The sequence below is a fragment of the Lampetra planeri genome, chromosome 10 (genome assembly GCF_965212315.1).
Source record: "Lampetra planeri chromosome 10, kcLamPlan1.2.h2, whole genome shotgun sequence".
In the NCBI taxonomy this organism is placed as follows: domain Eukaryota; kingdom Metazoa; phylum Chordata; class Hyperoartia; order Petromyzontiformes; family Petromyzontidae; genus Lampetra; species Lampetra planeri.
In genome coordinates, this window is record NC_136116.1 from 1,708,173 (window position 1) to 1,735,928 (window position 27,756).

General features: G+C 53.5%; 1 protein-coding gene across 2 annotated transcripts; it reads left to right on the forward strand.

The window, feature by feature from the left end:
- Nucleotides 1-2,601: 2,601 nt before the first annotated feature.
- LOC144720813 (peptidyl-prolyl cis-trans isomerase FKBP11-like) lies at nucleotides 2,602-26,271 on the forward strand. 2 transcript variants are annotated; one of them, XM_078597879.1, is made up of 6 exons: nucleotides 2,602-2,787; nucleotides 5,052-5,114; nucleotides 6,750-6,837; nucleotides 10,978-11,011; nucleotides 19,475-19,545; nucleotides 24,787-26,271. In XM_078597879.1, the coding sequence occupies exons 1-6, from the start codon at nucleotides 2,677-2,679 to the stop codon at nucleotides 24,987-24,989; spliced, it is 570 nt and encodes a 189-aa protein (XP_078454005.1). In that variant the 5' UTR covers nucleotides 2,602-2,676; the 3' UTR covers nucleotides 24,990-26,271. The 2 variants fall into 2 exon arrangements, with proteins under 2 accessions (XP_078454005.1, XP_078454004.1); XM_078597878.1 differs by lacking the exons at nucleotides 2,602-2,787; nucleotides 5,052-5,114; nucleotides 6,750-6,837 and adding exons at nucleotides 7,802-7,865; nucleotides 9,501-9,588.
- The last annotated feature ends 1,485 nt before the right edge of the window (nucleotides 26,272-27,756 follow it).

Sequence of the window (27,756 nt, forward strand, 5' to 3'; positions counted from 1 at the left end):
CTCCAGGATTCTCCTTCATTGTCACGGTCTCCACCGCCACCGTGGGACACCCTCTCTCTTTCTCTCTCGCCCTCGGCTGCACGCAGTGCAGGATGAAGCTAGTGCGGGGCCTGTAGCATATGTTGTAAAGGGACACTAAATAAAAAAAACACACGTAAATATGAAAACACAAATGTTTAACTGGCATAGTAAAGTAATTGTATTTTTTCATTTGGTATACAGCCAGATAATTAGAGGCCGACCGAAACTGAATTTCTGGTTTCGGCCGAAACCGAAAGTAAAAAAAATGACTTTCGGCCGAAACCGAAAGTAAACCGCAAGTTAAAAATTGACTTTCGGCCGAAACCGAATTTCGTCGGCCTCTACAGATAATACGACAAATCGTTAACCTTAACCACCCAGTCGTTCATAAACGTTAAAGGCAGTATAATACTATAGTAACAGAGCAAGTGCAGAATCACTAAACCGGAATTGATAGCTTGAAAGCATTTAGCTACTTTTTCTTTCTATGAAGATAATTCGGCACTGGCTGCACGTGGACGCTTGTGGCCGTGCTCGACTCGTGTGACGTCATCACACAATGTGAAAATAAAAGTTCCACGAAAGTTCACTTGAGGGATTTCAAACTCTGGTTGCCCGCGTTTGGGACGGCCAAGCCACAACTTGCTACACCGCGTAGCCTCCTCGGTGAATATCATGAATTACGATTATAATTGTATATAATGATTGAAAACTAATTTCTTTAGAGCTGATCTCGTTAAGGAGCATAAACCACCATCAGGCGAGCTCCGGGTCATCCTCGCAGCAGCAGCGACTTTTGGCTGCTGGCCATCGAACGAAGACGGAGGTCACCGCTTCTGCGGCCGTCTGGAACGCTCTTCCTTCCGATGTCAGGGAGCCACTCGGAGCGATGCACTTTTAAATGTAGTTTGAAAAGTATTTATTTACAACTGCTTTTGTGTGTTTAGTTTGTTGTCCTTCCCCCGCAACTCCATCATCATCATCATCAGACGTTCACAAAATCTCTGCTCTCCGAAGCGTGTGTCATTTTTGTTGGTATATTTTCCCCCGCATCTCCGATTAGCATCGTTGGCTATGTACGGTGTGAAAGAAGTTCAACATACATACAATGTTCTCGATATTACGTTGTTGCCATGTTTAACATGGTTATTTAAAACGTATTTTTTGCAAATAAAATTAAATATGTGCCTCTTTCAATATTATTCGTGACTGTTTGAACTTAAAAAAACACATTAAACGAGAATAACGTTCTGATTTAGAGCCGTTCACTCACAGCCCCATGGCGCGCTCCACTCGCCGACAGAGCCGTGATGACATCGCTGGCGTCCATCTCCACAGGACTTGGTGGATCATGCGGTTTCGTGAGACTCCCAACCTGTCAAAAGCAGCAAGTGGTTTCGCTAACCCGTTTGTGCGGACTATTAAATGCACCCCCCCCCCCCCTCGTACGTGCGGTGGATATCATTCGTGAGACTACAGTTCCTTTACACACTCAGAGAAAATCTACTTCTTTAAAACAGGAATTGGCACTACTGGAATGAGCATTCCACTGCAGGGCTCTGCTGGGAAGTCTCGACACCCACTGTGGCTTCTCTGGATTAGTTTCCGTCACCAACGCTCACCTTTAAGCGTCTCCCTGAGTGTCACTGGACATCTCCCCCGTGCCTGGTGTTGGTGCCCCGTGCATTGCCGCACGTGCGGCACCCGCCAGAGACGCGGCGGTACCATTCAGACGACACGCAGATCCCAACTGTGATTGATGATTGGTGATGAATGACGACTGATGGATGATCGAATAGGATTGATGATCGATGGTGAATGACGACACAATTATTTGTGATAACGACGATGCTCATTGACACTTATGACAATAAGTAAATTAACATTTCATAAGAACGGTTGTTATGGTTTATGATAATGATGGTGACCCAGATTCGAGTTTATTTGTTTAACCAGGTGAGCACTCAGGAGATCAGGATCGTCTGTTTGGCAAGGTTGACCATTTATAAGCGACCGGATCGATCATGACTATGGATGGTGTTGCTGCAGCCAGCATCCTGCTGCTGATGTACGATTATTACTGCCTTATAAATAAAATTATATAGGCGACGTTTCAGGCAATGCCCCTTCTTCATGGCACATACATCATCGCCCCTTATTCAAAGCACATTTGTTTGCTGTGAAGAATGACTTTCTTTAAACGTCGCCTATTGTTTACTTTTCTATTAAAAGCAATGTTCTTGACGATTGTGTTGATATTTTGTTATTCATGTTTATGCACCAATGCCAACGCAGCAGTACAGCCCCACCACATAATGTGCACAGTGATGAATGATCATTATTAAGAACCAACTGGCAAGGAGCCAGCCCCGCAACAGCCTGCCACGCGACGGCGACTCATCACCACCACCACCGCCCCAGCCTCACTCATCCCGCATCCACGTGGCGCTCGGAGCCACCGCCGTGGCTCAACTCCCACAAACTCTCACGAGCGAGCGAGCGAGGCGGGGCTCGAACGCATTGGCTCGGGGTCTCCTGGGCGGAGCCGGTGTGACACTCTCCAGCCCCTCTCCTTCCCTCTCCTTCTGCCTCTCTCTTCTCCCCCTCTCTCTCTCTCTTTGCCTCGGCCAGCGCCACGTCCTACACACGGAAGCGATGTTGCTGCTGCTGCTGCCCTCCCGGGCGCTGCTGGGCAGCCTGCTGCTGCTCGGTCTGCTGGGTCTGGTTGCGGGGACCGACCCGGCCGAGCTGCTCGTGGAAGTGGTGGTAGGCACCGCGCGGGGGGGGGGGAGATGCGCGCGGAATGAATGAGGATGGGAGGGGGGCGCGTGGCATCGCGGCGTCAAGAAGCCTTCCGTAGACGGTGACAGAGCATCGCCGTGTATCTCTAGCGCGCCTTTAAGTCTTGACTGTTAATAGCTCTCTTGTCTCGTGACTCGCCCCCTGCCATGGGAATGTGGAATGCCCATTGCCGGCTGTGGGTTGTTCAAATATGGGACGAGACGGATTCGCGAGGAGCCTTAGCGTGTTACAATATGTCAACGCTGTTGGCGGGACGTGATGCGGAGTTGTGTACTCGATGGAAAAGAAAAAGACTTTCGAAAAGTTTTCTCTTGGACCTCGTCTCTCTGAGTTCCACGTTTGATTCGTCCGTGGAGTGAGCGGGGCGATGTGACCCCGGGCCGCGTGTGACCCCACGCCTGGTGGGTGATGGCCATCCTCGCACTCAATGGGAAAGGGGTCGTGGTGTTTTTGAGTCCCACTTGTTCAGTCGATTACTTTCGCAACAACAGTCTCGTCTCTTCCGCCTTGGGTTGCCCGCATTTGTTAAAACGGGGCAAAGTGTGGCCCCCTTAAGTCTGCCAGCCTTTCTGCGATCTGTCCACACTGACAATGGGCCGTTACTTGAAACGTCAGCATAATGCGTGTTCTAAGGTCACGGGTAAACGAAGAATTCCGTTTCTTAGTTCAACGTGTGCCCACAATTCTAGTTGCATATGTTTCTATTTGCATTATTACAATAAGTTAATCTCGCACCTCTACCGAGTTACGTTTAATGCACTCTCTCGGCCATTGCTGTGAAACTCGTTGAGAGATGTGTGCGTTTAACTGCTTCGTGCGTAAAAGTGGTTAAATGCCAGCATTCTTAAAATGGTGCAACATACACGATATTTCAGCTTACAACTGAATTACTAAGATCAATACTCAATGTTATTTTATGACAAACTGCATCCAACACTGGTTAATGTTAACAAAGAATAACTTCTCCCTTTAGATATACAGTATATTAATTAATACGCCGTGGCCTTAAAATAAACAACACAGGTAATCGGCGACGTTTCGGCCAATGGCCCTTCGTCATTGCACAAGTACCTTCGTAATAGATGCATTGTTAATAACCAATCAACTTGGCTTGTGTACCGGTGGTCTATGGCGAGTGAGTGGAGAGGTTCTGTAGGAAATGATGGAAGGAGTTTGGTCCGAGCAGTTGGAACGCACGTGGCTTTGTTGCACACGCGTCAGCACATCTGCACAGACGCACCCACGCGCACGCAATTGGGGGACGGTGCAGTTTTGAATACGCAGAGACGCTGAGGCTGTCGTGGATGAATATCAATCACGGCGTTAATTAGTCATTTCCACGCGAGCCCATTCTACGTGCCAGAAATGAAAGTGGTTTACACTGCGATACCATCCAATTTGGATTGAAAGCGCGTCCAAATGTGACCGCATCACGACGATGTACGAGAAACGTTGTGCGTGATTGTTGTTTGGAGACGAGAGGGGACCGGGGGAGGGGTGTGCGGTGACATATGGACCCGAACAGAGGCAGAGAGTTGACACCACATCAAACCGATGAGACAAAAAAACATTTTACATACACAATCAGGTTTCATTCATTTAGATGTCACGACGTTGCGAGCAATAACCCACTTCAAACAGGCGGGGGCTTTAAACCATTCTGATGAAAAACTTTGCCTAAATAAGTTATTGTAAACAGAGGACTGTCGGCTGGTGTCGTGGAATTGGCTCGTCGTTGTTTGTAAACTCGTGTCGCAGGGCGCCACGTGGGGATATTTGACGATGTTTATTTGACCGGGTGAGACCCACTGAGCAGTGGAGCTCTTTGTCAGACGCGACCTGGCCACATGTTACATCTCAAAACCAAGTTGCTTATCGTGCGGAACTTTAAAGCAGCCAGATACTCTAAAGGCGTTTATAATTGTGGAGGGAAAACCTGGAGGAGCCGGAGCAAAATCCATGCGACCACGGGAAGAGCATGCAAACTTCTAAATATAGAGCAGGCGTCAGGGTTGGAATCGAACCCACAACCTCCTGTATACCAGGCGAGGTAGTTAACATCTCGCCACCGCGGCCAATGTAAGCGTCAGCCTGCGTATGTTGCGCTGTGCAAAGCTCTCCGATGCGTTTTCAAGTTTGTACCTCGTCATTCGCGTTCGACGTTTCGCTCCGGGCACATCGTAGCATGAGTGACCGCATTTGCCCCCCCCACCCCCCCACGCGTTCAGCACAAGCCCGAGGAGTGCGTGGAGCTGTCGGCCCAGGGAGACACGCTGCACGTGCACTACACGGTGAGAGCCGCAGGTGGCACGGTCACACGGCCGTGTCTGGGGACGTGGATGTGTGTGCGTGTGTCCTGTGTCAGCCTCTGTGTTGGTGTGTGTGCGGGGGGTTGAGTGGGTAGGGGTTTGTTTGTGTAAGTGCTGGATTTGGGTGTGTGGGGGGTTGTATATGCTGGGTTGGTGAGTGGAGACAGCGGCACTGGGGAGACAAAGGCGGCCGGGCGTGGTACTGGCCACCCACATCCTCGTGTGCCGGTCCGGCCTTCATTGGTGCTCGCTAACAGCACTTGCCCCAAAGGTCTGTCCTTGTTATGGTCCATGTTATGGTCCATGTTATGGTCCTTGTTATACGGAACTCCCGCTCATGGCGAACACCAGTGACGATGATCTAAATCGGTTATGGGCCTCCCCTCGGTCGACTCGGCCTCAAATAGGTACCTGGTGCGATGTATAAACATTGCCACTGGAGATACAAAGGCGGCCGCGCGTGGTGCTGGCCACCCACCCCGACGTGTGCCTTGCCGACCTTAATAGGTGCTCACTAACATCACTTTCCCCATGCCTGTTAAGGCTATACGGGGGATCATTGTGTGCTGTACGTATGTTTACGAGTGTCGGAGTGTGTGTAAGTGGGTTTGTGCTGTATGTTTATTACACCCGTGCGTGTGCGTTGCCTGATGGCGGATAAGTCTCGGTAGGCATCTGTTGAGCGTGCCTGGGTGGCCACAAGGTGTACACGTGTCCTCTCGAGAGAATCATGACGTGGCTTATTGATGCTGCGTGGGTTAGGCTGGGAGGGGGAGGATGGGAGGGGGTGGGATATTGGACTAAAGCCTAAACTGGACGAAGCAAACACACGCTAGCATCATCGCAGTGTTTTAACATGATTCTAATACACGCACTCTTGCCTATACCCAGATGCTTGAATGTAAGTTGCAAGAGTTTACGTGTGGACAACTCGCCCATGGCACCGCCATACCTATTAGCATTTGGGAGAGCGGTTCATTATTGAGTTCGAATTTAAGTCTTGTGGGCTTGATTTCATATTGGTGGCTTTTAAAATTCAATGCAGTTGACGTGATTAAAGTCCCCCACAGTCATGTTTTATAATGTCCGCAAGTTACTACCAAAACCCGAATGTGAACCTAACCAGGATGGTTCATCCAGCTGCATGCACTGGACAAAGAGCAGTCTATTTCTTATTATTATTATTGATTAGGATTGCCACCCTGTGCCACCATCATCTACTGACATTGGCACAATTCTCCAATCAGTACTGGGCCTGGCACGCTAAAGGTGGATTGACATATGCACGTGTGTACATGCACATTGCACGAACAGCCCTTTGTGAATGGATGCACTGCTGGATGAGGCCCTGCCTGCACGGTGTGGGCCGTGGAGGATGCGCCACCATGCATCGTTCACGACGCTGTTCAGTGGCGATGGTGTCGGCGGGGGAGCATAGACGCGAGCGCATAGAAGTACAGTGCAACAATGGATTTTGCTGGTTAGTGAGCCTAGACAGTCACGGTTTGTGAGACGAGCGCGAGTGCCACGTGGCGCCTGTAGAAGAGGCGGGCTTGCGGCTGGACCCGTAGCGTGAGCGAGCGAGTGAACGAGCGTGCCGTGGACCGTGGCGCACAGGGTCGGCTCAACGACGGCTCCGTCTTCGACACGTCAGCCATGCGGGACCCCCTGCAGGTGGAGCTCGGCAAGAAGCAAGTGATTCCAGGTGAGAGCGGCATGGATGGGTGGCAAGAGGACTGCATGACACACACACGCACACACAAATAATAAAGATCCCCCCGGATAGCCTTAACAGACTTGGGGCAATTGTTGTTAGCGAGCACCTATGAAGGCCGGCACGGTACACGAGGGGGTGGGTGACGAACACCACGCCCGGACCCGTTGATGATGTTTGCACACCGCACCATGTACTCATTTGAGACTGAGCCGACCTAGGAGAGGCCCAAGACCGGTTCAGATATTCATCACTGATCTTTGTTGTGAGCAGAAATCGAACTTGAGTTGTTGAATCGTAGCAGGTTCCACTGTTTGTTCATTTCGCGATACATCCATTGTCCAAGCTGTGTGCTGCGGCCAGCTCTTCTCGCCGTGCTTTGTTGGGCAGATCCTGTTGTATTGACCTCCAAGGTCTCTCTAATCCAGTGGTTCTTCTTAACCTGGGGGGGGTGCACGCACGCCCTGGGGTGCGAGATGCCCTTTCTGGGAGTGCGAGACATGGCCAGATTTATTTCGAAGGTAAATCATTGAAAACATAAATCAAGCACGGGCACATACGTACAACTACCTTGTTTCATCAAACCGAGGTATTTATTAACGTAACTTTATTTTATTACTATTGAGAGATACTCTAAAGGCGTTTATAATTGTGGAGGGAAAACCTGGAGGAGCCGGAGCAAAATCCATGCGACCACGGGAAGAGCATGCAAACTTCTAAATATAGAGCAGGCGTCAGGGTTGGAATCGAACCCACAACCTCCTGTATACCAGGCGAGGTAGTTAACATCTCGCCACCGCGGCCAATGTAAGCGTCAGCCTGCGTATGTTGCGCTGTGCAAAGCTCTCCGATGCGTTTTCAAGTTTGTACCTCGTCATTCGCGTTCGACGTTTCGCTCCGGGCACATCGTAGCATGAGTGACCGCATTTGCCCCCCCCACCCCCCCACGCGTTCAGCACAAGCCCGAGGAGTGCGTGGAGCTGTCGGCCCAGGGAGACACGCTGCACGTGCACTACACGGTGAGAGCCGCAGGTGGCACGGTCACACGGCCGTGTCTGGGGACGTGGATGTGTGTGCGTGTGTCCTGTGTCAGCCTCTGTGTTGGTGTGTGTGCGGGGGGTTGAGTGGGTAGGGGTTTGTTTGTGTAAGTGCTGGATTTGGGTGTGTGGGGGGTTGTATATGCTGGGTTGGTGAGTGGAGACAGCGGCACTGGGGAGACAAAGGCGGCCGGGCGTGGTACTGGCCACCCACATCCTCGTGTGCCGGTCCGGCCTTCATTGGTGCTCGCTAACAGCACTTGCCCCAAAGGTCTGTCCTTGTTATGGTCCATGTTATGGTCCATGTTATGGTCCTTGTTATACGGAACTCCCGCTCATGGCGAACACCAGTGACGATGATCTAAATCGGTTATGGGCCTCCCCTCGGTCGACTCGGCCTCAAATAGGTACCTGGTGCGATGTATAAACATTGCCACTGGAGATACAAAGGCGGCCGCGCGTGGTGCTGGCCACCCACCCCGACGTGTGCCTTGCCGACCTTAATAGGTGCTCACTAACATCACTTTCCCCATGCCTGTTAAGGCTATACGGGGGATCATTGTGTGCTGTACGTATGTTTACGAGTGTCGGAGTGTGTGTAAGTGGGTTTGTGCTGTATGTTTATTACACCCGTGCGTGTGCGTTGCCTGATGGCGGATAAGTCTCGGTAGGCATCTGTTGAGCGTGCCTGGGTGGCCACAAGGTGTACACGTGTCCTCTCGAGAGAATCATGACGTGGCTTATTGATGCTGCGTGGGTTAGGCTGGGAGGGGGAGGATGGGAGGGGGTGGGATATTGGACTAAAGCCTAAACTGGACGAAGCAAACACACGCTAGCATCATCGCAGTGTTTTAACATGATTCTAATACACGCACTCTTGCCTATACCCAGATGCTTGAATGTAAGTTGCAAGAGTTTACGTGTGGACAACTCGCCCATGGCACCGCCATACCTATTAGCATTTGGGAGAGCGGTTCATTATTGAGTTCGAATTTAAGTCTTGTGGGCTTGATTTCATATTGGTGGCTTTTAAAATTCAATGCAGTTGACGTGATTAAAGTCCCCCACAGTCATGTTTTATAATGTCCGCAAGTTACTACCAAAACCCGAATGTGAACCTAACCAGGATGGTTCATCCAGCTGCATGCACTGGACAAAGAGCAGTCTATTTCTTATTATTATTATTGATTAGGATTGCCACCCTGTGCCACCATCATCTACTGACATTGGCACAATTCTCCAATCAGTACTGGGCCTGGCACGCTAAAGGTGGATTGACATATGCACGTGTGTACATGCACATTGCACGAACAGCCCTTTGTGAATGGATGCACTGCTGGATGAGGCCCTGCCTGCACGGTGTGGGCCGTGGAGGATGCGCCACCATGCATCGTTCACGACGCTGTTCAGTGGCGATGGTGTCGGCGGGGGAGCATAGACGCGAGCGCATAGAAGTACAGTGCAACAATGGATTTTGCTGGTTAGTGAGCCTAGACAGTCACGGTTTGTGAGACGAGCGCGAGTGCCACGTGGCGCCTGTAGAAGAGGCGGGCTTGCGGCTGGACCCGTAGCGTGAGCGAGCGAGTGAACGAGCGTGCCGTGGACCGTGGCGCACAGGGTCGGCTCAACGACGGCTCCGTCTTCGACACGTCAGCCATGCGGGACCCCCTGCAGGTGGAGCTCGGCAAGAAGCAAGTGATTCCAGGTGAGAGCGGCATGGATGGGTGGCAAGAGGACTGCATGACACACACACGCACACACAAATAATAAAGATCCCCCCGGATAGCCTTAACAGACTTGGGGCAATTGTTGTTAGCGAGCACCTATGAAGGCCGGCACGGTACACGAGGGGGTGGGTGACGAACACCACGCCCGGACCCGTTGATGATGTTTGCACACCGCACCATGTACTCATTTGAGACTGAGCCGACCTAGGAGAGGCCCAAGACCGGTTCAGATATTCATCACTGATCTTTGTTGTGAGCAGAAATCGAACTTGAGTTGTTGAATCGTAGCAGGTTCCACTGTTTGTTCATTTCGCGATACATCCATTGTCCAAGCTGTGTGCTGCGGCCAGCTCTTCTCGCCGTGCTTTGTTGGGCAGATCCTGTTGTATTGACCTCCAAGGTCTCTCTAATCCAGTGGTTCTTCTTAACCTGGGGGGGGTGCACGCACGCCCTGGGGTGCGAGATGCCCTTTCTGGGAGTGCGAGACATGGCCAGATTTATTTCGAAGGTAAATCATTGAAAACATAAATCAAGCACGGGCACATACGTACAACTACCTTGTTTCATCAAACCGAGGTATTTATTAACGTAACTTTATTTTATTACTATTGAGAATCAAAGGGGTGCAGACTGCAGTAAAGGTTAAGAACCACTGCTCTGATCGGAGCCCCCGAGTGTTTTCCGAGGCATTTTCTTCGTTAAATAATTTCAATCCACTTGGAAACAGGCCCCACGGGTGTGTGAGGAGTGACCGTGTTTCCTTCTGAGTTTGTGTAGTGTGTACGATACGGCAGGGCTTACTTTCAGCCAAGTCCATGCTGATCGGTGACCAGGAGAAATACTTCCACACCCGGTTATATACCACGTCCAGTATTACCTTTCACTATTCACTGCGGCTAATAGTCACCTGCCTGCACACCAGTTTACCAGCGGCAGAGACACTTCTCAGTGAAACAATATCATTTCTGGCCACACGTGTAGTTTTAGAAAAAAATTTAACTTATAAATGTACTAAATGCACGTTTTTTTACAGTGGGTGTTTTACCAGCTTATGCCGCTTAGGGGGCGCACATTAACGAGCGAGCACGATCCAAACGCCGGCATTCTCCCTCAACACCCCCGGCCCTCGTCGGCGGTGCGACAGCGCTGCCGTTAACTTGGCAGCTTTGGAGGAACGTTCGGCTTAAAAACAGATATTGAGCCACGTGTTAAATCAGACAAGTGAGCAATGTGTGCATTATCGAATTATGCGTTTGTAATGAGCACACGAAGAAGAAAAATGTAACAGCTTACAATCTGTGCTGAGGAAGAAGTTTTGTGGCTGCTGGGGGCATGATTAACGAGGTGTTTTGTTTTGCTCCTACCAGGATGGGAGCAGGGCTTGCTCGGCATGTGTGTTGGGTAAGTCCCATGACAACAGAGAGAGCTCATCTCGATCTTACGCTTAGCCTCACACAAACCAGCGAGGGAGGTGAGCGAGCTGCTCTGGGTTTATTGTGAGATATACAATGTAGGTTATGGCTTACAAAACTATTTTTATTGTATTGATGGGACCTTTTTGCCAGTATGCAAGATAATGTTTTGTCACAAGTATGTGCGGTTAATGCAGACTTGATGGCTTGCAAAAGTTAGCGATTTGGCGTTTGAAAATTGTAACACCTGTTTTATTGCCAGAAAGGGTAAATACCTATTCTTATTTTCCAGGTAAGGCCCACTGAGCTTTTCAGATATTTTTGAGAAATGATAGCTCAACCAAAATAGCTTATGTGGAAATGTCTAGCAGACAAATACTCTAAGCACACGTTTCTAAATGTGGAGGGAAAAACTGGAGGACCCAGAGAAAACCCACGTGTCCATGCAGAGAGAATGCAAACTCCAAATATACAGAAATCAGCGATCGAACCCACGACCTCCTGTATACCAGGTGAGATAGTTGACATCTCGCCAACGTGGAGCCCCCATTGCCGAGGCAAAAGTGGAGCTTTCAGCCCAGAAATACGAGCGCGACCCTCATTTTCATAGCACTGACGCGAAAACACCGCGTGTGTAAACTGTACCAGTTTGCTCACACCAAATCGAATGGCTGTCCCGTAGTATGGCGAGTGGTGGTGCAGCGGTGAGCATGTGCCATGCTGGCTTTAAAAAATGCTCGCTAACAACACTTGTCCCAACAATCTGTGAAGGCTATACCGGGGAATCTTTGTCTTTGTAATAAATGTGTAATAAACGACTTGACCACGATCTCTGGCTCAGTGTCCTTTATTCGGTCCGTACTGCGTTCCCACACGGCTGTCTCTCTTATTCTCTCTGTGCTGGTTCCGATGTCACTCCAGTCCACATCAGCAGCCCCGCTGCTGTTCTTGTCGCTCTTGCAGCCCCACAGCAGCTCCGCTGCTGTACTCTCACACAGCTCCCTTGGCTGTTCCTGCTGCAGCTCTGACAGCCTCGTGCTGTCTCGCCTTCTCGTTGCTCCTGCGACTCTTGGCAGCCACCTCGCTGCCCCTCACACACAGCCTTACTGCCTAACTCTGTCTGCAGCTTTACACCTCCCAGTAGCTCCCTACTGTTCCCAGGGTTGGCTCCCGCTTCTGACGGTGCCCCCTCGGCTCGTACGCCCGCGTGGCCCCACACCTTTCCATTCACACCCCGACTGCCTTCTCCTTCCGGTTTACCCGCTTAAGGACCCCCTACCTTTCACCCACGTCACCTGGCTCCGCCTCCTCGTGACGTCACATCCGGAAGGTCGCTTTCGCCCGCATTACACCACCCTCCCCCATAGAAAAAACCCAGCCGACCTCGGCTGAACAACACCAAAGCGTAATGCGGTGAACCGACCTTCCCCCTTAAAGGACACTAAGCATGCAATATAACAACAAGAACAACACACAAGTAACATCGACGAACGTACGAAAGCATGCGATAAATACGATGGCAAGAACAAGAACAATAACAACATACAATTAACGAAACGTAAGCGATTTGGAACGAGTGCGGGTCGCCGGCCCGTCCCGGACGGTCGGCGGCCCACTTGTAGAACGGGGACGCGATGGAACACGAGAAATGACAGGGGGTAATTCCCCTGCTGCGATTGGAAGTCCACCGACATCTCGTGTCCCTGACGAATCAGTCTTGGTCGTATTCCGCGAATGCGCCTGCAGCGGGGTCGGAAGGGTCGCCGGGCTTGAAGGTCCCGCAGCCCTGGCAGGCGCCCTCCGAACAGGCCCACTCCTCCCCCGCGGTGTCACGGTCGGCCTGTCTGGAACAGGTACGACAGGCGCTCGAGCAAGATCAGTGGACGCAGGCAGGGGAGAGTCGGCAGCAACAGACCCCGGCAAGGCAACATTGGGAGATGACGCATCACGTAGGGGAGCAACATATGGTTTCAACCGCGACGTATGAACAAACCAACGGCGAGAACCAAACTGAACGCGCGCCGACTGTGGATTGGGAACCTCAATGAGGCGCACAGGACCATGCCAAGGTTTGTGCAATTTAGGAGAGGTCCCCGGCCGCACCTGCGGGCAATGGAGCCAGGCCAGGTCTCCCACCTTCCAGGGGCACTCCCCCTCAGACCGCCGAGCATACCGCTCGTTCCGGGCCTGGGCTTTGGCCGTAGCCACGCGGGCGTTTTCCCGCGCCTCCGTAACCCGGCGAACCGTGTCCTGAATGTATTCAGGGAGTGGTTTACGAGGTCCCTTCACCCCAGTACCCAATTGCACATCCACCGGAGGCACGTTTTCCCGACCATACATAAGGTAAAACGGCGAATACCCTGTAGCCGCATGGGGCGTCATCCTGTACGCCGAAAGCACTCCGGGGATGTGCAGATCCCAATCCGATTGCTGTTCACTCACAGTATGGCAAAGCATGGCAGACAATGTCCTGTTCAGCCGCTCAACCATACCATCCGTCTGCGGATGGTATGGAGATGTCCGTATCTTCTTAGTCCCAAGCCCTGCGCACACTTCAGCCAATAATTTAGAAGAGAAATTTCGGCCCTGGTCCGTGAGGAGTCTCTCCGGCGCCCCCTTGTCCATAATGTACCCAAACAAAAAGGCGTCGGTGATGGCCGCGGCCGACTGATCGGGCAACGGCCAGGCCATCGGCCAACGGGAGAGATACTCAACCCCTACCAGCAAATATTTATTTCCCCTCGCCGATGGTGGGAAGGGTCCCAATATGTCCAGTGCCACCAATTCATTGACTCGAGACACCTGAATCGACTGGAGAGGCGGCACGTAAGGATGTTTAGGCGGCTTACGCCGGGCGCATTCAGGGCACGCGCGCACGTGCCCTACGACATCTGTCGCCATGCCGTGCCAAAAATAATGACGTTGCAACGTCAACAAGGTCTTCTGCACCCCTAAATGCAATAGCGTGTCACAATGGAGAGTTCTAATCAACTCAAATCGCAAGGACGTTGGTACCACCACACGCCAGCTTTCCTGGAACCTTTCTTGCCACATAAGCAGACCATCTCGGAGAGCGGTTCGCGGCCCCACAGCCGAACTCGGACTCCCATTGTCCCTCATAGACCGCTTCCGCATGGACAACAACGACTCGTCCATCATCTGTTCCCGAATCCAGACAGACCGCGGCAGATTCAAAACCCCATCAGTCGGTCCCGGTTCCATCGGAGTATCCGACTTCCCGACGGCCAACGAAAGCGGCTGAGGGGGGTTCAGAATCGGCGAACACCTTTGCGTCCCCGACGCACATTTACAAGGGGCGCGCCCTGGTAATCTGGAAAGTGCGTCAGCGTTCGCATGGCGCACTCCCTTCCGATGTTGAATTTGGAAGGAAAATTCCTGCAGCGTGTCCAACCAACGTGCCCACTGTCCCGATGGCTGGTCCATTTTAAGTGCATATTGCAAGGCCGCATGATCCGTACGCACAATAAAAGAACGACCGTAAAGGTACGGTCGAAATTGCCGTAGGAAAAAAACAACCGCCAAAAGTTCTCTACGAGTGACACAGTAGCGTGTTTCCGCAGGCGACAAGACTCGGCTACCATACGCCACGACGCGCTCTACGCCCCCTTTAGACTGTGATAATACCGCCCCAATACCTGTGTCACTCGCGTCCGTATCAAGAATGAAAGGGCGATCAAAATCGGGATAATCCAATGTCGGGGCCGTAGCCAATAGATCACGCAGACTCCGAAAGGCCGCCTCTTCCGGCTCTCCCCAAACAAATTTCCGTCCTTTACCCGTAAGGAGATGCAAGGGCCTCGCAATCGTCGCAAACCCCGGCACAAATCTTCGGTAATACGAGGCAAATCCCAAAAACCGCCGAACATCCCCCACAGAGGCCGGAGTCGGCCAATCCCGGACACACGCCGTCTTTTCCGGATCCGTGGACACCCCCTCTGCACTCACAATGTGCCCCAAATAACGGACGGACCGTTGCAGTAGGTGGCATTTCTTTGGTTTGAATTTCAAATTGGCAGAGCGCATCCTCGTGAACACTGTCTCCAGCCGCGTTAAATGTTCCTCAAATGTGCGGCTGAACACAATAATATCGTCCAAATATATAAGACACGTCTCCCACTGCAACCCCGTCAAAACGAGCTCCATCAATCTTTGAAATGTAGCAGGGGCCGCATTCAATCCCATCGGGAGGCAGTTGAATTGAAATAACCCCTGCGGCGTACGGAATGCGGTTTTCTCCCGTGAGGACTCGTCAAGGGGAAGCTGCCAAAATCCCGAAGAGAGGTCCAGTGTGGAAAAGAACTTAGCCCCCGACAATGCGTCAAGGGAGTCGTCCATACGCGGCAGGGGGTACGCATCTGCCACTGATATCTTATTCAATTTCCGGAAATCGACACAAAATCGCAAGTTGCCATCCTTTTTCTTAACCAAGACCACAGGAGCGCCCCATGGGCTGTTAGATGGCGATATAATGTCCGCAGCCAACATGTCTTCCACCGCCCCCCGAACGTGTTCTCGCTCCGCTGGACTCATCCGATGCGAATTTAACCGAATAGGGGCAGCGTCGCCCGTCTCAATGTGATGGGAAAGCAACGATGTGCGTCCCAAATCCAAATCGTCGGAGCTGAACACATCCGAATACGTCAGCAACAATTTACGCAGCGCATCACGTTGCCCCACGGACAGGGAAGAATTTTCGTCACATAAGGTAGCGATCCAACGATTATCCGAACCCCTTGGCTCGGAAACACCAGCGACCACTCCCCGGCGATGCGGACAATCGTGCGTCGCAAACGCCGTAGTGGCATGTGCCACAACCGTACCGGCCGGAACACGGATGTTTTCCACCCCCGCATTAAGCACCTGTAAAACCGGTAATTGATCCGGCCGGACGATGGTCTGTGCCCCAACTAACGCCAATCCCGTTGTTATCGTGGCGGATGGTGACAACAAGACCCCTAATGCTCCTAGCCGATTGGGCAGGGGCTTCCGATACCGCAAGGGTATAAGCATCTGTGAACCAGGTGGGATGTCCACAGATGCGACGGACAGCGCCTGCACCTGTACGGCCGAAGCAGGTCGCCCCCAGGGCGACGGCAGAAACGAGATTCGACGGCCCCCCGGCAATTCAATACAATTCTCATTGATTTTAATCAAAATGGGCATCTTAGCCAAAAAATCCGTGCCTAGTAAGCAAGGAACCGCCAAAGATCTCGATATTAACACAACGCCCGAAGCCGACACATCCCCTATAGATATCTTAGCATCCACCTGGCCCACGATACCCATACTACCCCCGTTCGCAGCGACGCAAGACCCATAAACCGGACGCACAGCCCCCGGCGGAATGCCCAACAGATGGAAAATGACATCCGATATAATAGTCGCAGACGCTCCCGAGTCGACCAAAATGCGCACGTCCACACCTTGTATGGAGCCCGGTACAGTGGACGAACCCGTAGCGGCCGCGACAACTCTCCGTGCCAATTTGCGCCACTGCGTAACTGAATGACAAGGCCCCGTCGATGGCCTTTCTTTAACAACAACAATAGGATCGCGCAACACAGGTGGTGGGTGAGGTGTAAAGCCTTGCCGAGTGTCTGGTGCGTGCCGACATGCCTGTTTCGGAGGTTCCTTGGCCGGCTTGTCCGGTGTTGTGGGCTCCTGCTGCGGCGGACCCGGGAAGCGGGCCCAGCAATCTTTGGCGTAATGGCCCCTACGGCCGCAGCGGAAGCAATCGGCCTCGTTGCGCCGAAGCGCAGGTCTTGCATCCCGGCGGCCCCGTCCCGATGGCGTAGCGCGCGGCCCCGGCCTTCCGCGTCCCGACCATGGAGAGGAGGCAGCCGTCAGCTCCTGTGGACCCCGCTCATCCGGCACATAGATCGCCCTTGTGGGGTCCCACCCCATCGCGCCTCCTTCCTTGACGGGCCCACCCGTCCATGCCGCCACTTGCTTCCAGCGACGGAGATTAAACTGCGCATCCAGACACTTTGCTGCCGCCCGGGACGTGAGCTTCTCATGCCCACACACAGGCATGGGGATCCCCAGATCCCGAGACAGCTCCAGCATTTTTCCCAATATGAGAGGCTCGAGCAGATCCTGTGGCGTGTCAGGATATGCTGCCATGGCCAGCTCCAACACCGCACCCCTGAACGCCACGGGCGATTCTTCGAGGGCTCGTTGTCGTTGAGCGAATCGCCGATGCGCGTCGTCAGGTGGCTCATAGGCGTTGGCCATTTCCTCAAAAACTCCACATAAAGTCTTCTTCTTATCGGCCGTTATGGAACGGAAAAATCGAACAGATTCGTCGTCCAGTAGAGTCGGCAACACTTCCAAGGCCTCCGCATCGGTCCATCTTGCTGAACGAACCGCCGCCAAAAATCGGCAGGCGAAAGCGCTCCAATCGCCCCCGATAGAGAATTCCTTAACTGTAGTAAGGTGGCGACTCCGACTCCTCTTTACGCCGTCTTCCAATGATGGTTGTTCTGGAGGCAAATTCAAAATGGCGTCGGCCCGCGGCGTGGCCAAGATGGCGGTTTGGCGCCCCGGAGCGCGCAAGATGGCGTCTTCTTGCCGCGTGGCCAATGGCGGCGGCAGGGCAGGCAACGTGGCGGCCCGTGGAGCACCTTCTCGTTCCATCGTCGTCCTTGGCGTAACGAGGTGACATAGATGCGCCAGGACGTCCTTGAGTGTCTTCAGTTGTTCTGCCACCTGTTGCCATCTTTGGTCAGCGTCCGATGTTGTTGACGGACCCGCCATCGCGCCGACATCTTCCACGCCCGTCCCCGTGCTCGCCTCAGCAGGGCTCTCCTCCACCACCCCAGCAGAATCCGTGGTCGGAGGGAATTCGTCGTCGTCGGACGAAGAAGCCGATGCTGGCGGCGGGGGAATTTTCTTCCTTACTTGCTTAGACATGCCGTTTCACTTCTGACCCCAGTGTAATAAACGACTTGACCACGATCTCTGGCTCAGTGTCCTTTATTCGGTCCGTACTGCGTTCCCACACGGCTGTCTCTCTTATTCTCTCTGTGCTGGTTCCGATGTCACTCCAGTCCACATCAGCAGCCCCGCTGCTGTTCTTGTCGCTCTTGCAGCCCCACAGCAGCTCCGCTGCTGTACTCTCACACAGCTCCCTTGGCTGTTCCTGCTGCAGCTCTGACAGCCTCGTGCTGTCTCGCCTTCTCGTTGCTCCTGCGACTCTTGGCAGCCACCTCGCTGCCCCTCACACACAGCCTTACTGCCTAACTCTGTCTGCAGCTTTACACCTCCCAGTAGCTCCCTACTGTTCCCAGGGTTGGCTCCCGCTTCTGACGGTGCCCCCTCGGCTCGTACGCCCGCGTGGCCCCACACCTTTCCATTCACACCCCGACTGCCTTCTCCTTCCGGTTTACCCGCTTAAGGACCCCCTACCTTTCACCCACGTCACCTGGCTCCGCCTCCTCGTGACGTCACATCCGGAAGGTCGCTTTCGCCCGCATTACAAATGCACACATTTGTGTATGTATTTACATATGCACGTATACATCGCTAGTGAGATTGTTGTTGGGTTTTGCTATGGGCTATAGCGTCACACTCCAAAGGAGGCAAATACCTTAGTTCACTTAACATTTATTATTATTTATGTTGGAGGAAAGTGGAGAAACCCCAGGCATACGAGGAGGCAACACTATCCCGTACAGATGGGAGAGATTAGCCCGCACTTTGCTGTTACCACCTCCTGGCGAGCCAGGGTATGTGACACCTCCTCGACGCCCATGGGAAGGGAGTTTCACAACATCCGTGTGTGATCCACCAACCCTCGCTGCTGCCTCCACACAGTGCTGGATCACAGGAAGCCACATGCATAGCCACCGCCTGGCTGAGACAACCAACTCGCTAGACTGGAGAGCCTACATTTTTAAGTATTTAGCATATAACTTTAGGAATTTTACGACTTTAGGCCAAGTTAAATCAACTTCGAGGCCATAATTTTTTGGTGTCTAAATGCTCAACGTTATTTTGCATGTCTGTCCAGTAATCGTGATCGACTGAATTCTAGCTGTGCCAAAATGTCATCCCTTTAGCCCTTCACGAACATCATGAGAATTTACATCGGTCACGCACAATGGACAACGCGGGCGTTGCGTTGATCTGCACCCCTATCTCGTCAAGTTTCTCGAGCTAAGCAGGCTTGACCCTGGGTCGTGTTTGGATGGGCGACCACCAGTGTTGCCCAGCAGGTTGTTAAAGAGGTGGCTGTAGGGGGACTAATGTAGGCTGCGTGGTGGCCAGTGCAGCAACATCTATTGTTCTACATGTGGTTGTATGCTCCCGACCAGCGCTGACCAGAGTGGCGAAGTATGGTCAAATAACCCCCGTGACCGGCGCAGTGTGGGGTAAGCCCTGGTCCAGGCGGTGGATTGACACGTGGCTGTTTGCGTGTTGTCGTCTAAAGGGAGAAGAGGAAGCTCGTGATTCCGCCTCACCTGGCGTACGGCAAGAGGGGCGCTCCTCCCAGCATCCCAGGTAACGGCGGGGCTGAGGGCAGCACCGGGCCCGGCTCCCACGCCGGCCCCCTTGGCGTCACCGTTGGGACCTCGCCGATATCTCTACCCTCCCGGCAGATCCCACAGCTGCTCCACAGTAGACACGCAGCAAACCTCCTCCATGACCTGCCCCGACAGTCTCCACCACCATCTGCCCTCAGGTCTTTCCCTTGGTCGCCAGATTCAGCCACCAAGGGGAAGAAGCCCACCAGAGTTTGAGGCTTCAGTAATGTAACACACCTTCAAAGTGATGCTGTCCAGCCATATTATGATAGATGGGTGACATTAGCCCGGCTACACTGCTCTGCACTGTATTCCTTACATTAATACACATGCTGGACTACACTTCCATTTTAACAACTTGATGTGTCAGCATCACCACAGTGGCAGAGCTTGGCCTCCACTTGAAGGTCCGTGTTTCTCAATAACGAATTCACGAGAGCTTGTTTTTCTGCGCTGAGTCTTCAAGTTTCATTCCTGGCCTCACACCATCAGTGGCCTTTGTTTGCAAGCTCTTAACAAACACGAATATAGCATTTCCACATGAATATATACATAGGCAATATGATAGTGTGGATGTTCGAGCAATCACATCTGGGTTAAATCCCCCCCGTGGCACGGACGGGGATGAGCATCTGCGATGGGCTCTGTGCAGCATACGTACCGCATCAACGTACTGTATTAATGTATTGTATTAATGTATTGTATTAACGTACAGTACAATATTAATGTATTGTATTAACGTACAGTACTGTATCAATGTATTGTATTCACGTACAGTACTGTATCAATGCATTGTATTAACGTACAGTACTGTATCAATGTATTGTATTCACGTGCACATGATACGGAACGGTGGAGTGGGGGGGGTGAATCTCGCAGGTGGAGTGGGGGGGGGGGTGAATATCGTAGGTGGAGTGGGGGGGGGGTGAATCTCGCAGGTGGAGTGGGGGGGGTGAATCTAGCAGGTGGAGTGGGGGGGGTGAATCTAGCAGGTGGAGTGGGGGGGGGGGGTGAATCTCGCAGGTGGAGTGGGGGGGGGGGTGAATATCGTAGGTGGAGTGGGGGGGGTGGGGGGTGAATATCGTAGGTGGAGTGGGGGGTGAATCTCGCAGGTGGAGTGGGGGGGGGGGGTGGGGGTGAATCTAGCAGGTGGAGTGGGGGGGTGGGGGGTGAATATCGTAGGTGGAGTGGGGGGTGAATCTCGCAGGTGGAGTGGGGGGGGGGGGGTGGTGAATCTCGCAGGTGGAGTGGGGGGGTGGGGGGTAAATATCGTAGGTGGAGTGGGGGGGGGTGGGGGGGGTGAATCTAGCAGGTGGAGTGGGGGGGGTGAATATCGTAGGTGGAGTGGGGGGGGGGGGTGAATATCGTAGGTGGAGTGGGGGGGGGTGGGTGAATATCGCAGGTGGAGTGGGGGGGGGGTGAATCTAGCAGGTGGAGTGGGGGGGGGGGGTGAATATCGTAGGTGGAGTGGGGGGGGGGTGAATATCGTAGGTGGAGTGGGGGGGGGGGGAGTGAATCTCGCAGGTGGAGTGGGGGGGGGTGAATCTAGCAGGTGGAGTGGGGGGGGGGGGGGTGAATCTCGCAGGTGGAGTGGGGGGGTGAATATCGTAGGTGGAGTGGGTGGGGTGGGGGGGTGAATATCGTAGGTGGAGTGGGGGGGGGTGGGGGGGGTGAATCTCGTAGGTGGAGTGGGGGGGTGGGGGGGGTGAATCTCGCAGGTGGAGTGGGGGGGTGAATATCGTACGTGGAGTGGGTGGGGTGGGGGGGTGAATATCGTAGGTGGAGTGGGGGGGGGGGGTGAATATCGTAGGTGGAGTGGGGGGGGTGAATATCGTAGGTGGAGTGGGTGGGGTGGGGGTGGGGGGGTGAATATCGTAGGTGGAGTGGGGGGGGGGGTGGGGGGGTGAATATCGTAGGTGGAGTGGGGGGGGGGGGTGAATATCGTAGGTGGAGTGGGTGGGGTGGGGGTGGGGGGGTGAATATCGTAGGTGGAGTGGGGGGGGGTGGAGGGGGTGAATATCGTAGGTGGAGTTGGGGGGGGGTGGAGGGGGTGAATATCGTAGGTGGAGTGGGGGGGGGGGTGGGGGGGTGAATATCGTAGGTGGAGTGGGTGGGGTGGGGGGGTGAATATCGTAGGTGGAGTAGGGGGGGTGAATATCGTAGGTGGAGTGGTGGGGGGGTGGGAGGGGGTGAATATCGTAGGTGGAGTGGGGGGGGGGGTGGGGGGGGGTGAATATCGTAGGTGGAGTGGGGGGTGGGTGCGGGGGGTGAATATCGTAGGGGGAGTGGGGGGGGGTGGGGGGGTGAATATCGTAGGTGGAGTGGGGGGGTGAATATCGTAGGTGGAGTGGGGGGGGGGTGGGGGGGGGTGAATATCGTAGGTGGAGTGGGGGGGTGGGGGGGGGGTGAATATCGTAGGTGGAGTGGGGGGGGGTGGGGGGGTGAATATCGTAGGTGGAGTGGGGGGGGGTGGGGGGGGTGAATATCGTAGGTGGAGTGGGGGGGGTGGGGGGGGGTGAATATCGTAGGTGGAGTGGGGGGGGGGTGGGGGGGTGAATCTCGTAGGTGGAGTGTGGAGGGGGTGGGGGGGGGTGAATATCGTAGGTGGAGTGGGGGGGGTGGGGGGGTGAATCTCGTAGGTGGAGTGGGGGGGGGGGTGGGGGGGGTGAATATCGCAGGTGGAGTGGGGGGGGGTGGTGAATCTAGCAGGTGGAGTGGGGGGGGGGGTGAGTCTCGCAGGTGGAGTGGGGGGGGGTGAATATCGTAGGTTGAGTGGGGGGGGGGGGGGTGAATATCGTAGGTGGAGTGGGGGGGGGGTGGTGAATCTAGCAGGTGGAGTGGGGAGGGGGTGAATCTCGCAGGTGGAGTGGGGGGGGGGGTGAATATCGTAGGTTGAGTGGGGGGGGGGTGGTGAATATCGTAGGTGGAGTGGGGGGGGTGGTGAATCTAGCAGGTGGAGTGGGGGAGGGTGAGTCTCGCAGGTGGAGTGGGGGGGGGGTGGATATTGCAGGTGGAGTGGTGGTGGATATTGCAGGTGATGTGGGGTGATGTCACCCAAGATGAATTGTCGTGCACGGATACTCTGCTTTTCCATGGGCGGTGAAAGGGGAAAAAAATATGTAACACGATTGTTGTTCCTGGGTAGTGTTATTTTTTAATTGCTTATGACACAAATGCATACGCTTTCTCATTGAAAATAGGTACGTTTCAAAATATCACTCTCCTGGTCACAAAAGCAAAGTTTGGGGGAATAATAGCCATTTTCTGTACTTTTGAGGTATAAGCAATTAGGAAATAACACTACCCAGGAATAAAATTAGTTTTTTGTTACACAGTGTTGTAATTGGGGATACGATTATGAATTTCTCAATGAATCCCTCTTATATGCAAAAAAACGTGTGTTAATGCATCATCCCAAAGTGCATGCCTGGATATAGGGTCGGTCAATGGGGTTTGCTGTATCGTATCATGAAAAATTCCGTTGTCGAAACCCCAGTGACCACACTTGTCAGGATACGACAGCCATGATACATCGGGAAGACTGCACAGCATGTGCATTCATGTCTGCAGAACAGGGTAGGCAAGAGACCAAAGTTGTCATGGTCGTGGAGTAGCTTGTCATCGGACAGATGGCTTTCGCTATGCAGCAATGATGCACACTTAACAGCTCATCACACGGCCGTATGCGGTAGGGGCATATAAGGAGGATGCCGAGCATGCGAATAAACATTCTGCAAATGCGAATAAAAATAAGCCATCGCGTGGCAGAGCGAGCAAAAAGCAGCAGATGGCGTGAACATTGCATGCGCGAGGAGCATCTACCCGATTTTACATTGCATGGGGCTGTGAGTGAAAGCAGGAGGGAGGTGTGGGGGGGTAGAGGTGGAGTGGGGGGCTGCGTGAGGCGAAGGTGGAAAGGGGAGGAACGTAAAACCAGCGTGATGGTTAAATCCCATTCACGGTCGTGATGATTCGCTGGACCGATTTGCATGTCTTGAAGCTACCGGATCTCATCAATTTTAATGAGGATCTTTACGAGGATTCTGTGGATCTGCAAGCATTTCAGTGGTGGCATTTAAGTAGGCACGCGTTTATTAAACCCAGCGCCTGTCAAACCCGGCGCAGCAAGGGAATGCTCAGAATATCAATGTGCTCCGGTGATTAAGCTTGAAATATTTAGGCGGCTTGATGGGAAAAGTGGCCATACAATGAAACTGCTCGAGGGCCATTTTTCAACTTTCATTACACACGCGGCGCACGCACGCACGCACTGACACACGCACGCACGCACTGACACACGCACGCACGCACTGACACACGCACGCACGCGCGCCGTGACACGTACGCACGCGCCCACACGGCGTCACACGTACGCAGCCTGGCTTGGCAGTCAGGACCGAGCGATGAGGCAAAGCATACACACGACGCCTCCGCCAACGTGCGTGCACATGCACATCTTCACACCCGCAGAGCACGCTGCTTCATTTCACGTGCGGTGCGCAGGAGCCGATGCTCGCTGCGGCGGATGCACACGGACGCGGCGGGTGTGCGGAGTTAGCCGAGTCGGTGATAATGTATGCTAAGCCTCGCTTATCAGCATGGCCAACACGCCGGCCCGATATCAGCGAGAGACGCAGTGGTGCTCACCGCTCGCATTAATCTCTGGTGATGCGTGCGAGACAGACGCAGCGTGCGTGCGCTGCTTCTGTACGCGTGCACACACGTGCATTCACACGTACATGCAATTCCCTTTTTCCTGTCCAGCACGGTTCTTTGGTTGTTTTCTATGTGTATGCCCTCATTACCTCCCCTCTGCTCTCTTACGCACGACCAAAATAAACCACCCAATCACACGCTGCGGCAGCTCTGGGCTCTTTTTTTGTAATCACTTATGTGTCAATTTTAATTTAGCTGCAGAGGCACAGGCGGATTGCAACACAGGTGACGTAACGGAGATCGTTTGAATCGGAGGTTGTCCGTGTGGGTGTTCCTTCATGCGTTGGGGCACGCTGCCGGCGATGGTGATTGATGATGTGGCACGGTTGACGGAAATCAAGTGTGTTTTATTACTCACGCTCTGCACCGTAACCCCTAACCTTCTCGACGTGTCATCTCTTCATCGCGTTTCCGTATCTTCATCCCGATGCGCTCACTCTCCTCCTTCTCCTCGTTGCCTTCCCCCACCGCTTGTGACTCGGTGCCCGCCGGGCACGGCCAGCGGACGCCGTGCTCACGTTCGAGACGGAGCTTGTGTCGCTGCGTCACAAGGAGACGTGGGAGCGGGCACTGGAGACGGCGCTGCCCTTCGTTTACGTGGGCCTGGTGCCGGGGTTGCTGTGCCTGCTGGCGTACTACCTGTACCGCAAGGCGTCCACCCCGCGTGCCTCCCGCAAGAAGGAGCGCAAGAACAAGAAGAAGTGATCCCGACAGAAAAGCACCGAGCTCGCAAACACGCGCCGCGGGGGGAGGATGAATAATTTGTCCGTTGCTCGCGCACGCGCGCCACAGCGGCTTTGCCACTTCTCATCTTGGGCTCCCAGCGATGTGTTTTGTCTTTTTTTAATTAGGGACGGATCAATCCTGTGCGGTGTGTGTTGAGAAATCGCGAACAATTTACAGGGTGTTTGAAAATTATGGACCCGATTTGAAATCGCTATATCTCTGCAACCACGAACTGCCCATGAATGAAACTCTTACCACTTGAAAGGGCGGGGCATAGAGTTGCAATTGATTACGGATAGATGCATCTCCCAGCGCACAAACAGCCCCTAGCCTCAGTCATTCGCAAGACGCGCTGCCTCAACATTGGATAGGTCGCACGGGACCCCGAGACTTGGCGCTACACTCTTGGCCCCCAAGATCCCCAGACATCATCACACCCTGCGACTTTTTCTTGTGGGGATACGTCAAAGACCGTGTTGTTTTTGTGCCACCATTAGCGACTCATGTGGATGACCTCAAAAACAGAATCACGGCAGCGGTGACTTCAGTGAAAGAAGACACTTTGAGAGGCGTTTGGGTCTAATTCAACTATCGTCTCGATGTTGTCCGTACAGCAGGTGGAGGGCACATAGGGCATTTATAAAATGGTTAGTAAAAGTTGACAACTCATTAAACCGTTTGTAACTTTTTGTGTAATTGTAACATGTTGCCATCGACAAATATACTGCCTTGAAATTGGGTCCATCTTTTTAAAACCCCATGTATTACAACATAATAGCACAAAACAAATATTCTCAAAATTATATTGCAATTCAAAAGCCTGTTCAATGTTTCCGTTTGTGCTGTGGTCGATTCTGTGGCCTTGTAAACTCAAAAGGATGGCAGCTCTTCTGCATCTGGCGGAACATATACGCAGCTTGAACGGAGACGTCGCATGAACACTCGGAATTCCGCTGCTGTATTTCTATTTATGGTTTGACTCGGAATTGGAATAATCGATCGCACCTATCGGGAAATCGACTGGCGCTGTGCGTTGCAATAATGTAAAAAAAAAACTTGTTTTTATAAAATAGGCAGACAACTGGCTCAACAAAAAAGCTCTGCGACCTACGCGTAGCCGGGATTGTCACTTGGGAGTGGGCGTCCAACAGCAGAGCCACGGGCGTAACAACGTAGAGAACCTGTGTATTGTGCGTGGAAGGGCCCTTCGAGTCTTCAACAGGGATCTTGCAAAATAAAATGCGTCGGTGGAGCTTCCGTCCCGCTGTGTTCTGTTTCACTTGAGCTCTCTCTCGCACGTTAAATGCCTCCCGTATGTGCTAAGCGGTTGTGGCACCGCCATCATCGGCTATGATATATCCACTGCTGGATAAAGGTCTCCCCAAGCCATCACCGTCTCAGTCTCGCATTGCAATAATCCATATGGCTGCTGCAAACGAGGCAATTATGGGGTGCCATGGTGGTGAGATGTTAACTACCTCGCCTGGTATACAGGAGGTCGTGGGTTCGATCCCGACGCTGACGCCTGCTGCTGTATATTTGCATGTTTTCCCTATGGTCGTGTGGATTTTTCTCCGGGTCCTCCACCTTTAGAAACGTGCATTTAGATTTGTGGCCAAGTCGCTTCCAAAAAAAAAGGAGCTCGATAGCTCCCGTTGTGGGTGTGTTGCTCATCCCGGGTGCGTCCCTCCCGTGTCGGGGCCACCGGCGCATCCCAGACCCCGGGGAGCCGTGCGTCGCCGTGCCGGGCGCGATCGCCCGCCGGCCATCAAAAACCCTGCCCGCCCCGCCTTTTGGACACCTTTACGAACGTACACCGCGAAGCAACGTTTATAGAGAGCTAGGTGGTTTAATCTGTACATCCACTTCATTACAGTACAAAACGGTTCCCAAAAGCGACCATGCAGAGTTGACACATTGCGCGCATCGTGGCCCCCGGGGTTCAGTGGCTCAAAGTGGCATCATCGGCTCGTAACACTGTGCTGCTGCTGCTGCTTGCCCAGGGGGTTCGCACCGCACGCCGGCGTTCGTACAAAACAAACAAAAACACCCCGTGGACCGTGGACATGTCCTCGGAACGGCGTTCTGCGGGTGCGGACGGCTGCTGGTTGCGCGGGCCGGACGACTCGGAGCTGCGGAGCGCCGGGAACCTTGCGGCCTCGGCGATGCTCGCCGCGCGTGGACCGGCGATGCCCTTTTGAGGAAAAGACGCGCGCGCAAAGTCGTCCCGCGGACACAAGGAGGACCTTGGCCAAATATTGCTGTGGGCACGCGCTACCTTCGTCGCCGGCTTCTCCTCCAATCGGTCCGGGCAAGCGGCGCGTTGGCACCACCGTGTGGACGCAAAGAGTAAGCGCGTCGGTGAGCTCAGGTGAGCTCAGGTGCGCTCAGGTGAGATCAGGTGAGCTCAGGTGAGATCAGGTGAGTGTCGCGCATTGCCGTGAAGTGACCCCCCCCCCACCGCCCCTTCCACGATTGATTCGGTTATCGGTTCACAGGTGCCACGCGCCAAGCAATTGGGCGGGCGTGGATCCTTCGCAGATTGAAGCCACCTTGATGATGAGCGCGGCACGAGGGAGACGTCTTCCCTGCCGAGCTTATTAATGTCGCCCGACATTAGGGTATGTTTTGAATCGTTACAAATATATAAAAGCTCGTTGTGAGATCTCGGCTCCCGGCGCAGTGTCTCGTGGCCGTGAGTTACCCCGCTGACGGATTGCGCGCGCGTGTATGTGAAAATGTTGCG

Excerpts from the sequence above, each read along its gene's own strand:
- LOC144720813 (XM_078597879.1), top strand. The coding sequence starts at position 2,677 with ATGTTGCTGCTGCTGCTGCCCTCCCGGGCGCTGCTGGGCAGCCTGCTG. Across the intron at positions 2,788-5,051 it reads AGCTGCTCGTGGAAGTGGTG|CACAAGCCCGAGGAGTGCGT; the intron begins GTAGGCACCGCG and ends CCACGCGTTCAG. Across the intron at positions 11,012-19,474 it reads TTGCTCGGCATGTGTGTTGG|GGAGAAGAGGAAGCTCGTGA; the intron begins GTAAGTCCCATG and ends TGTCGTCTAAAG.